This window comes from Maniola jurtina, chromosome 17 (assembly GCF_905333055.1).
Source record: "Maniola jurtina chromosome 17, ilManJurt1.1, whole genome shotgun sequence".
Lineage (NCBI taxonomy): Eukaryota > Metazoa > Arthropoda > Insecta > Lepidoptera > Nymphalidae > Maniola > Maniola jurtina.
This window is the reverse complement of record NC_060045.1, coordinates 3,744,290-3,757,662: the sequence shown is the minus strand read 5'-3', so window position 1 is coordinate 3,757,662 and position 13,373 is coordinate 3,744,290. Positions and strand designations below refer to the sequence as shown.

General features: G+C 35.3%; 1 protein-coding gene across 3 annotated transcripts in view; it reads right to left on the bottom strand.

Moving 5' to 3' along the window:
- The window catches only part of LOC123873839 (reversion-inducing cysteine-rich protein with Kazal motifs), a 49,460-nt gene extending 36,853 nt beyond the window's left edge, over positions 1-12,607 (bottom strand). Inside the window, exons 1-3 of one of the 3 annotated variants that reach the window (XM_045918912.1) lie at positions 12,406-12,607; positions 6,036-6,171; positions 1,732-1,787 (exon numbers count right to left, since the gene is read on the bottom strand). In XM_045918912.1, the coding sequence (XP_045774868.1) occupies positions 1,732-1,787; positions 6,036-6,132 (153 nt within the window). In that variant the 5' untranslated portion in view covers positions 6,133-6,171; positions 12,406-12,607. Of the gene's footprint in view, positions 1-1,731; positions 1,788-6,035; positions 6,172-12,153; positions 12,177-12,305; positions 12,374-12,405 lie in introns of those variants that run through there. The other 2 variants (XM_045918913.1, XM_045918914.1) reach the window with 2 other exon arrangements.
- Positions 12,608-13,373: the final 766 nt, after the last annotated feature.

Below are 13,373 nucleotides of genomic sequence, written 5' to 3'. Positions count from 1 at the left end.
ATCGTGTCACATTGGATAGTGTTCCGAGAAGGAGCGTCGAGTGAATAAAGGAAAATTATTAAAACGTGTAAGAGGAGCCGTGGACGGGGTCCGGGACTAGCGTTGCCAGATGTGTCGACCTGTGGAGGACGTCCCGATTTTCAGTGATTCTAGTTCACAAGAAATCCCTACCATAATGTTATTCACAGAAATAGGTCGCGACCCTCAGCAATGACGAATACGATGCAGAGAGACTACCCTTTGAATCGAGTTGCCGAATGTACTGTAGGTCGATTCCGGAAAATCTGTATCGAGCCATAGGTGCTTGATTGCGGTAGAATGACAGCTACAATGTCACGATCGCAATCACCTATGATTGGTTGACGCTCGCTCACTATTGGCTACATGCATTGTTGCAACAAGAATACCACAAATTCTGCCAATCACAACAATTCACATTGTAATAATGATTGACGCAGTTTTTCTTCAACCGACCAGCTGGTATCCTTAGCACAAGTAGGTACCTACTACATAGATAATCCATTGAGTCTGGATAAAAGTGATTGTCGCTCGTCGTGAAGCATTAAGGCTGGGTGCACATTGGTTTCTATCGGCTGAGCGAACCGCTTATTTGCAACAGCTAAAGCAGCAGATTTATGGCAACATAAACTTCAATCAAGAGACAAGAGGGTAACTCGGGCATCCTAACGTAAGCATTTGAGCAATTAAGAGCTGCCGTAGAGAATCCTAATTTTATAGAGTGGCTATAGACGCTCCGGCAATAGTCGCCAATAGCGTCCAACTCTAAAGCAGTGTTACTGAATCATAGTTTGCTGAGAGAACCCTTCCTATACCTATACCTAATATACCTTAAACAGCTTCATTTCCAGCTTATTGTACTCAGAAATTTTTAAATGATTTAAAAATTTAGGCAAAGTTAGGCATCAAATAGTACTTAAAGCTGTCAAGTAATTTATAAAAATAAACGTTGATTAATGGTTTCGATTTCCCGGTTTTTATCCTCTGTCCCGAAATTGCAACAAACGTGGCAGCACTACGCTACGCCGGACTAATACATTCGTATTTAATTCCGTCTCCGAACCGCGTGACGTTCGCTTCCTCTGCGCGACACTGTTTGAATAAGATTGACGCGATTTAATTGTATTTCGAATCGTCGATAACTTTGTGTAGTGATTGCAGTCGATTTGTTTGCAACAAAGCTGTCGAGAGAAATTTAATTACAGGATTTGCATTAGGTAACCTACTGCTTTAAATCGGTCGCACATCATCGTGCTATTGGCATGACAGAAAAAAAAATGCATTGGTACGATGTAAAACACTGAAATAGATGGACAGAATAAGACAGGTTAGGACAGGTCAGTCTTCAGACATAAAGATTCGGATGAGGAGGCACTTAAATATTTTCTTTTTGACTGATATATCTTTTTTCTGTGTACACATCTAAAGACTTATAAGAAAATACCTTATAACCACTCTTCAATCATGGGCGAACCATGGCGCGAAAGTCCGTGAGCCATCCATGAACGTAGAGAGACATTCACAAACAAACGTCATAGAATTTCTTTCAATTATGAACGGCGGGAAGTGGCCATCCACTCTATCGTTCGCACCCCGCCGTTCTTGGCCATATGACAAAAGATCCATAAGGGTTCATCAATTCAATTCAAAGTTCATCTCTTTAAAAACAAAATTATGCCATCAAATATTGTTTTCATGAGTTCAATAACTTACCTTCTCGCAAACGCTCCGGCATGTCCCGACGGCTTTATCGCAGCACGCCGATATATCTGAAAAGAGAAATGCCCACAATAAGTCTCCAAACGACCGTACCTACTGTTTACTGAAGGGAAAACAACAGCTGTGCCCGCTACAATAAAGTAGCAACTCTCATATTTAATGTGCCTTTATATGGCCTTTATTCGCTTCGTTTTACTAGAAAAAGTAAATTTCGAATACTGGCAAGTTAATTAATTCTTTAGGTCATCTTTGATTTAAAGACATTGATTTTGTTGTATGGATAAAAATGTCTAAGAACACGTGAAAATATTATATATTCAAATCGTCTTTTAGGATTCAGGTGTAGGTATAAGCACGAATTCCATTATCCATACTAAATATAGTATAAATGCGAAAGTGTCTGTCCATTTGTCTGTTACTTTTTGAAATCAGGCTAGCAGTTCTATAGAATAAGATCATTTTATTTCCAGAAAAATTTAACTTGTGAACTCCTTTATGTGCTATGAAGAACACTTTTTTGTAGGTACATATTAAGAAGAGATTTGTGATTTTATTAGAAGGTCGTAATTATCATGTAAAAAAGCCCTAACAATGTCAACTAAATCCTCAAACTTCGAAAAAAAGCTTTTAATTGGAGTCAAAGTGAATGTTTACATTTTTATTATAAAAATCCCTTAAATTATGCATGGGAAAATGTATATCACCAACAAAATCCTTATTAAATCTTTATTAACTTCTATTGAGAAGCCAAAAAACTACCTGTTTGCTACCGGCAAGTGTGCGACCGCTCTAACACGCCGGTAATTATTAAATTAATTACATCGTTTCACTCATCTAAAGTAACTCAAATTAAAATGAGTTATGCTAGCAATCCAACATTCCCGTCGAGATTAAAATGAAAATTAATGTGTAACAATTTCAACCCCGTGCAGTAGGTATAGGTAGTACCATATACATGTTAAATGTACCTACCTCAATTGCAGACTCGGTGTAAAAGATTAATTTACACCAAGGTGCCTTAGGTAACAGAAAATTGAAAGTTCAGTAGCTTCTTTTGCGTCCTTGCAAATATCATAAAAGCATAATAGGATAATTTTGTTTTAGTATTTGGAATCATTCTAAATACCTACTTAAATTTGATAGATTAAGTAGACACAGATTTTTACATCCTTTATATCAAGCATTAATTATTTATTGTTATCAACGATACACTTTGTTAATAAAGCTAGAGACCAATATACATTTTGATATATGTGTACTTAAAACTACTTACCTACCTACAATGTCTAATACAAAAGAAATTAACGCAAAATCTACGTGCCCTAATTATAGGCACCTACCTTCATCATCATTTCAATCAATCGCAAGCCCACAACTAGCATGCCAAGCTGTTGTAGTCCATTATTTATCAATACCATGCCTAAATCATTTCGTATTAAATATATCAATTAGAATAATAATTTATTTATATTAAATATATTGCTAATATTCTTAAAAAATAAAAATATATCATGATTTATATCACGCCGTGCACGCATAAGAGCAATTAGACATTGATGAACTCTGCGCACTGACACATGAATTGTACTTCACTGTAATAATATACTCGTAGCTCATACAGTGTCATACGATTCTTGAAAACGTGCCCCGTCCAGCCACTCAGCCGGTGTGTGTACAACCACGCTAAAACCAGCGCTGAGGTTTTATTTTTGAAACCTGCAGCATTAATGCTGAGCCGTGGCCTTTTCTTAATTATTAAGTAGGTACTTCATTTAAAACTACTACTAGATACTCTGTGCACAAGATGAATAAATTAGTTTTCTTCCTTTCTTCTTTTAAAACACCGACTGTTAAGAAGGATGTCATAAAGCTTTGATCTATTCCGTAAACGACTCCCGTTCAGCCGTCCAAAGTGATCCGAATTAAAGAGAGTTATGCTGGCAATTAAACAACTCTGTCTACATTAGGTTGGACTTGAGAAGATTGATGCTCTCGTTTACACGGTTTTGAACTTAAAAATCCGTGAAAGATAAATAACTTTAAATTGTTATTATAATTACATGAATAAAGATGAAAATTATTAAGATCAAGAAAATACCTACCTTGTTATGGGTGTACCTATCTATAAATCATAACACATACAGGACATAATACCAACTTATAGCTCAGCTTTATATATTAGTCAGCGTCTACGGTATAAAGGAAACTTCCATGCAAAATGAATCTCACTTATGATTTTCACAAACATCCGAGCGATACCAGCGCGGTTCATTACCTTACACCATAAAACACTCATAAATAATTTGATTAATAATCTATTAATTTCTTAAATTTCTTTTTTAAATTGGAAACTTAATATTCTCAGATAAAATCAGACAAAAATATTTTAAACTAGCTGATGCCCGCGGCTTTTGGATTTTAAAAATCCCGTGGGAACTTTTGATTTCCCCGGGACAAAAGTAACCTATCCGGTAATATCCCGTCCCCGGGATGCAACGTATTCTGTACCACGTAAAAACATTTAAGCGAATGATCCTTTAAAAATCCTGTGGGATCACCAGGATTTATACATCATCAGGGTTGAGGAGTTGGGTCCTCGAGGTCGACGACAAAGTCTTTACTTGTATTTTATAAGTATTGAACAAGAAATAAAACCTCGCTTACGGCGGTAACCAGCTCTTCATTTATATCTAGATAGGTACCTAGGTACATATTGCATGCGAAACTACATCGCGTAACCCAACCATTAGCTTAATATTTTATAGAAGCAGCTTTATAGAATATCACGCGATTACCCATCCTAGTTACTGTAATCACAGCTCGACTGTCCTGCGCTTAACAATCTATGAGAAGTGCTTCCTATAATTTTGTTTCATTGAAAACGCGCTAGAGGGAAAAGACATAATGTAAACGTGTTTTATCAACTCGCATATTAAGTGCTTTCACTGGTAATTCTAATATCGATTATGTATTGAGTTAGGAAATGGGTATAACTTAAAACATAATTGCACCCGGTACCTAACCTATTACGAGTTACGATTACCGAAGACCCAATGGTCTAGTGGTTAAGATACTCAGAAATTCTCCCAAGATTTTTAAAAATCTAATAGAGAATTCAATCCGTGAGATGTCACGGATGCGTGTTTGCATAAAAGAAAATAGGTAGGTAAGTACTTAAGATATTTTTTTAAGGTATAACGCCTTAACATTTTTTCATCAACATAGAAAATTAAAAAATTAAAAGCAGGACTGCCCTACCATATTGATTTGTTATTCTATTCTTTAAAATTAAAAATGAATATTGAATTTTATAGCACAGTAGGTAGGTATAATGAATAGGTAATATTTTATTACATACTTAATTTCAATTGGCAATCAAATGAAAACCATACCGGTCTACATATTATTAAAATCAATACAAACAATAAAACATGCCAACAGCACTTGTCGATTCATTGGGGCGCAAATTAAATTTCAATTAGTTAGCAGATTGGATACTCCGTCACAGGTAAGCTTAATTAATGAACGTGATGTGATTATCTGTACAAACCTATCATGCTCTACCTACCCAGTATTATAAAAGAGTCTGACTGCTCTATGTAAAATCATAAGTGTAATATGTATATAGTACTGTCGTTATATATAGTATTTCTAGTCTGTCTGCCTGCTGGTAGGGACGATGAATATATGAACAAAGATAGGGACTATAGGTACTTATCCTAAGGCCACTTTTCCTCCTAAACGTAGCCAGCGATGTGTGCGTGCGTGCGTGCGTGCGTGCGTGCATGCGTGCGTGCGTGCGTGCCTGTGTGTGTGTGTGTGTGTGGGCGTGTGTTTGTGTGGGTGCGTGTGTGTGTGTGTGTGCGTATGCGTGCGTGTGCGTGTGAAATATCTAGCACTCACACTTTTCCCTTGCTTCATTTTCTTTAATTGCGCCAATGGCCTCTAGTATCGACTAATCTGTATAAATTAGTCGATTCTAGAGCTAATTTCTTAAACTGGACCCTTTCAAGTAAAGATTTTTAAGTATATAAACCTGTGAGGATGATACTGCCATTGGCGCAATTAAAATGCCATAAGCCCATATGTTGTCAAATTGCGAAAAACCAAATTTAATTTGAATTTCGGGGGCCGACCCGTCTCATGCCCCTTAAACCTTTTTTCTTTTGAGCTAAGATGCAGCAATGAAAATGAAACACCTCGTTAAGTACCCTGATTCCTGACAGATCTCTAGTAGAGAAAGAGCCCAATATTCTTAAACCTATAACCTATTAAAGTACTTATGTGAATAGTCTTACCCTGTGAGTTAGCGCTAGCCAGAGTGAAGGCTGCCAGTATAAGCCTCGTCTTCCACCAGCTGCGGTCTGCCTTCATTCTGCGTCTGCTCGCGGTCATGATTGCATGACGTCACTGATCACCATAACATCCTTCCACCTGTAACGATGTTGCTGTTTAGACTCTCTGAAGATTGGATAATCGCTCCTTCACTCATTCACTCATTCAATTTTAAAGCCCTGGTCATAAACAACGCGTGAGAGTGGCGACTCCAAGCGGCTTTTAGAAGTTGGAACACAAGGAATTGTAGGATGGTGGTGGTATCTAAAGGTTGCTAGCTACATCATCTAACTAGTCATAATCAGAGAAAACTTCGTCTGTTCCTATAATGACGTAGGTAGTCAGATTTTGCCATCTGTGCTACCGTACCTTATGTCTATCCTCATCTGATGAGGAAAAAGTCTTAGTCAGTGTCAGTGCAAATAACATCACAATACGGTATTTGCCTATGAAAAAAAAGAAATTATTTCTCAGTGATTATTAAATAGAGGTGGTAATAATCATTTTAAATTATCGATTATACTAAAAAAGCTCGTCATATCATTGTGACGTCACATGCCAGTATTTCATGAAGCTCGCATACTAAGCGCTGTTTTGAAGTTGGATTATAAGATGCTGATTTGTCTAGTTACCAAGCACCGGATTACTTAAATACCCTAGGTACTATGCTTCCGTCCTATATCTAAAAAGCCGTTACTGCAAACAAAATTGAAATATCGTGAAAAACACAGGAATTTTCAAAAACAATTGTTTCTAAAAAACCAATGTTAGTTTTTAGTTTGGTCTTCTTTAGACAACTTTTTACAAACATTAGTTTTTTCAAAATTCCCATACCTATTTTTGACGATAACTTTTGAACTATTTTTTGCAGTTAACGGCTTTTTAGATATAGGACGGCAGTAGAAATATATATACCTACCTACAATCAAAACTCAAAAAATCACGTCTTATTATGTTCAAGATGTACCTACAGAAGAATAATAATAATAATCGATGGAAATGAAAGATAAACGCTTATGAAATATAATTCGTAAACATAATATAAATAATCTGTAAACACCGCGCTGCTAACCTTTAAAACACTGAATGAACTTACAAATTATTACAATAACAATAACCAAGTGATTTGACTATTTAATAGTAGAGACAAAAATCATAAAAAGTAATTTTAATACGAATAATTGAAATCAAAAAGTACCTGCTTTATGTTTACATAATTAATACAACTTGGATGATTTTTACGAGACATTCCACCGCCTTTAATAGCCTCATCAGGTGACAGAAGGGCTGGCTCATTTTTTGCGCAACGGATCAGCCTGGCTGTCCAGTGTGGAAATGCAACCAGTATTCTTGGCACCATTCCAAGCAGGCATGATTTGTATAGAAATTAGATAAGATTAGCTTTAAGTTATATTTCGAATTTTATAAAAAAAACTTGGATGATAAGTGTAAATTGTTTATTTAGTGTAGAGCTTATCTTATGACGCACTTTAGTAGTCATCCTTTTATACCTACTCTAACTTTTAATTAAACCTTCAACACCTTTGTTTTGTTTACTAACTAAAATAAACTTCTTTTAACTCATGTAAACCACGTATTATTAAATATACCTTTTAACGATACTTGTGGCTTTAGATTTTACATATTATTTTATATTATCAGTGCCAGAAAAGGGTTTTGACCACGAGAAACTAAGAGGTATTAACACTATTAGCACATGTAGATAATAATAATATGTATAATGACTATTATCACGTCGCATTATACGAAATGGATGGCAAAATGTCTCTCCAACGATTTTATGCGTATATATAAATATAATTTTTAATTAAGTTATCACATAACTTAGAATAATTCATAAAGTTGCACAGTCTGACTAGGTGAGCCGCAAACGGGTTACGAACACACATTTTGAGGACTGAAAAACTTACTGAAAAAGCAACGATACCTATACAGCTCTATAACCTATGCGGACGTCTTCATCATCCGCATCGGCGCGCCGGATGCAGTTGACTGTTCATTTTCACTGTCAGTACGGAAAAATACCTTGTCATTATCACACTAATATTATAAAGGAGAAAGTTTGTATGTGTGTGTGTGTGTGTGTATGTTTGTTACTCCTTCACGCAAAAACTACTGGACGGATTGGACTGAAATTTAGAATGGAGATAGATTATACCCTGGATTAGCACATATGCTACTTTTTATCCCGGAAAATCAAAGAGTTCCCACGGGAATTTAAAAAAACCTACATCCACACGAACGAAGTCGCGGGCATCAGCTAGTACCTAATATGCGTCGGTTGCTGTAATTTGCAATCAGCTAAATATAAAATACCGACCTAGGCTCAAAGTTCTTAAACTAGGTACCGAATGTTCTATGAAGGGTAAAGGTCATCACCCAAACCTGCGCTACCAAAGCGACTACGAAGCGGGAACGTAAGCTGCGCGGCGGTCTACTCACACGTGCACATTGATTACGAGTCGCGTCCCATATCCCGCGTTCATGACGCTCAGGTGTGGCCGTAGCTTTAATAAAGTTATAAAAAGTTAACGTTGTCTATTAATCTGAAAGTACAAAAGTACTCATCTATTATGTATTCCATTATCCAGCCTTATTGCAAAAGTTAGTAAATTGATAAGTAACATCTTACACTATTGTTATTCAATTTCAGGTCTGCAGACTTTATTAAAAGCGCGCGGCGAACTGAAGACAGATTGCTTCATATTAAATCTACAAACGAGATGGATATTGCCTTTAATATTGCTCCTGGATAGTACCTCCTGTATCTATTCCATATCTATTCACATTATTTAAGAAGACATTCCCTTATCTTCAGGTGTTTTCAACATAATTTCGATAGCTGAACTATGTACTTTAACAACAGTAGTTAGGTAATAGATACGTGAAAAAATGATTCAATTGATTTTTTAACTTACTTACTAAATTGTTTAATTAATAAATGTTGCAGTTAAAAAAGTTAAACTTAACAAAAACATGAAAGTTAAAAATGACGATTATTATTCACCCCTTTTAAAAATTGACTTTTTCACGACTGACCAAAAAAGGAGTGTTAGGTACCTATCTAGTATCTACCTAATATTTTCAGGGTTCATTGTATCCGATCCCCCATTACTTCTAAATGCTTGAACAGATTTGAATGTCTTACTTATTAGAAACCTTACATCATCCAGAGCTAACCAGAGTGATATGGCTATTTTTTTTTTCGGAAAAAAGTATGGCGGCAGTATGGTGCCATTTTCATATATGAAAAATTTTACTTTTTAGTTCGTTTTTTGGCAGGGCAGTCGTGTTTTAAATTTTTTAAATTATGACTTTATTAATTTTATTGTTTCTAGAATTAAGGAGAAACATATTGCATAATAAATTATTCAATTATTATATTAATCAAAATTAATAAATACTATTTAAGTAAGTACCTAGGTACCTAGTGCCTACAGCGTTTTATTAAAAAAGCAATGGGTATAAACTGTAAAGAAGCTTTGAAAGCATTTAACTCGAAAACGTTGAATTCAGTTCTCCTTTGTAGGTAGGAACACAATTATTATTTCACAATCGTTCTTTGTTCTAAACAAACAGTACTGACCTGTCCAGTCCTGAAGTAGGTGCAAGATGCCCTAGTTTCATGATGATATAGATACTACCCAGATCCTTATATACAGAAGTATATTACATACAAACTACTACATATAATGTCATGATACAACACAAGATAATGCTATGCATTCATCATCATCATCATGATCAACCCATCGTCAGCCCACTACTGAGCACGGGTCTCTTCTCAGAATGAGAAAAGTTTTAAGCCCTAGTCTACCACGCTGGCTCAGTGTGGTTTGACAGACTTCACACGCCTTTAGAATAGAATAGAACAGAACAGAACAGAACAGAAGAGAACAGAACAGAATAGAACAGAACAGAATAGAGTAGAGTAGAAAAGAATAGAGTAGATTTTTATTCAACCAAACTTTTTACAACTGCTTTTGAATCGTCAAAATAATTTACCACATAATCCAATCTATCTTACCTTTGAAAACACTATGGAGAATTACTCTCAGGTGATATTTTAAATTTTGAAAAGTTAGAAGTGTGTGCCTAGGATCGAACCCCGGCCCCCGAATATCAACCGCTATGCCTACATCTTTATTATTTTACATTCCCATTTCCTAGTACCTACTATAATATAATAAATGCAAAAGTCTCTATTTGTCTGTTACCTTTTCACGATGACGAAATCAGCAGAAGTAGCTTGGTATAATGAAGTCAAGGGCATCATTTATAGTTTTATATTATCCTATATAGCCATCTTAAGGATGCAAACCGTCTCTGTACCGAATTTCATCAAAATCGGTTAATCGCCTTCGCATGGATCATGTAAAGCTCACAGACCTGTATATTAGTATGTATAGTATATACAGTCGCTTTCTGTATTTACGAAACAAAACTTTTCACATGAATCAAAAGGGACTTGCAAACTGCAAAGTTACGTGAATCGCACGAGGATAAAAATTTCACAGCATGTGCGCCAAAGTTGCAGCAATGCACGAAAATTGCTCTTTGCCGGACAACTTTTAACATAAACTAGTGCAAATGGACTTTTGCAGCGCTTGCTTATGTTTTAACTTTCAAGTAGGTACCTCATCAAAAGACTGTCAAGCATGCATGGAAGTAAGCATGCAAGCGAAAGAGCAGCTGGAAGTAGTACATAATATATTGTTACGTAAAACAAAAGAAATATAGGTGTCTTAAATTAAACTTTTTTTGACAAATCGCTTTTCAGGGGCCATACCTAGTATGTTGTACCTAATACCTACCTCCTGGGTAAAAAATCATTTTGTTCAAAAAGTAATTAAAATATATTAGTAAGCGTTTACATTTTTTTTTAATTTAAGACACGTTTGTATTTATGTGAAAAGTTCGAAGTGCATGCCTGAGATCGAACCCACGACCTTCCGAATGGCCGGCGGACTGTCTTAACCACCTGGACTGTAGGTCCTAGACCATCACGACTTACAATTATTTTATTATTATTATTATCACTTTAGGTAGGCAGCGACTCATGTTTTTTTTATTGCTTATATTTTTAGACCTGCCTAGGTATAAAAATATACTCAACACAACGCAAAAAGTAAAAAAAAAATACTCGGTTTTTCTAATGGATCTTTATAAGCAAACAAAAGTTTTCACATAAATCAAGCGTGACTTGGAAAATTGCGGAAATCGTTAGGAGGGAAAAATTTTCACAGCATGTGCGCGAAAATCACGTAGGTACAAACAAACTACGGAAATTGCTTTTGGAACATTACCTGTCTTCAAAACTTGTAAACAGCTCTGAAGGTGTTTTTCTTAAAAGAAAATACAAATAGAGAGAGCTTTTATTGGTGTACGTACTTAATTATGGAGTATATAATATTAGTATTTATAATATTCGTGATAGACATGTACTTAAGTATACCTAAGTAGGTATGACTTTATTGTATCAGGTTTTATTTTGTTTGCCTTGTTTATCAGATACATTAATAAATAACAAACTCATCTAATTGAAATAAATCATTGATCATCATTAATTATTTTTTAAGTACCTACATCATTTATTTTATACTATCTTTTTTGTTTTTGTTTAATTATATTTTCAATAATTGTTAACTATTTTCATTTTCTTTAAGAGAGACCCAGTAGGTACTTTATACGTCCATGGAGAGACCGAACTTTTCCCGATATCAAAAGGAAGTAGGTACCTACATTCTGAAGAAACCAGAACCAGAAAGGTATGAAAAACGCGTCACAGAAGTTCTGCTCTACATTGATTAAGTACCTATTTAAAGTCATAAACATTATTCTGTCTAGAAAAAATGTTATTTTATCTAATGAACCGATTTTGATGTTTCTTGGATGGGTTTTGAAAAAATATGCTTGCACAAACATGAAAATTTCATGAGCTTATTCATTGATCAGTAAAAATTGAATAAAAAATGGTACCTATGTTCAATTACGTTTTCATTTTCAGGAACTCTATATACCTATCTGGTAAAAAACTTGTGGAGTTGTTTAACAACTTACTTATACTTTTAAATGCCGACTTGTAAGTTCCACAACTCTTTTAGAAGTAGGCAAGTCGGAGTAGCCCACTTGCAGTTTATTAATATATCGAAGTGTTAGTCATTATCAATTTGCTCTACATTTCAGAGGATCATAGCAAAGAAAACATTCACAGACGGTATTTCTAATATCTCGGTTATTTTAGGCCGAGCTCATCTCTCTCTATATCACTTCAAAGCACACCCCGGACGCCTTATCTTTATTATTATTTACCTATATTCCTCTTAAACTTCCTGATAAAAAGCACTTCAACACAAATCACGAATAAAAACTTTAAAAAATGAAAGAAAAGTTTTTAAAAAGTTAACACTAAAATTGCGCGGAGCTTTTACAATTATTTTTTTGGTAAAGACGCGGTTCGCGGGCTTTTTATGACGTCAGAGCAAAGTCTCACCCACAACCTTACTCGCGCCAAATTGACGCGTAACTAAATGGACCGGCATAAATTCATTCAACTTCAGACTCCATCGCTCATCCTTTTCTTACAAACGCTTTATCGTGTCTCGCTCTCCCTATCTGTAGCTTCCGCTTGATGAACCCTATTGAGCTGGTTAGTCATTAATTAATTCTGCATAAGAAAATTACTTTTAATTTAAACGGTGCACAGATGTGACCGAGCGGGCTATCAGTGAAGTGTTAAAACTTTGCGGATAATATGCGCTGATCTCCTGTGTGGTCCGGTTATAGTATGGTATGATCCTTAGGTACTTATTTACCTAGGTAGGTAGTAGAGTAGGTACCTACTTCTATATTTAGTTTACATTTTTCACGTGCACATTAAGATTTTCACATTAGTTTTCCCTATCATTTGCTCGAATCGGTAACTTACGAAAACGATTGCTGGTACAGGAAATACGAATTATAAGGATACGCACCATAAGTGTTTTTTTACATAACGCAAATTTTGACACCTTCGAGTATGCTTTATAAAATTAGTAGGATTAAGTACATTTATGGAACAAATTACCTACTACCAATCTTGTGGGCAACTGAAAGCTTTGTCGGTTCCGCGATTGCTTACACGCAACTTAAACTTGCAATTTAAGTAAGTATAAAGTAGGTAAATACTAGGTACCTAGGTACATTATATTCTAAAGGTAAAGGTAACAAAACATAGATTTCATGTAAGCAACAGCTATCTTTTATACTCAAAAGTACCTACGTATCCTAATGTACACATA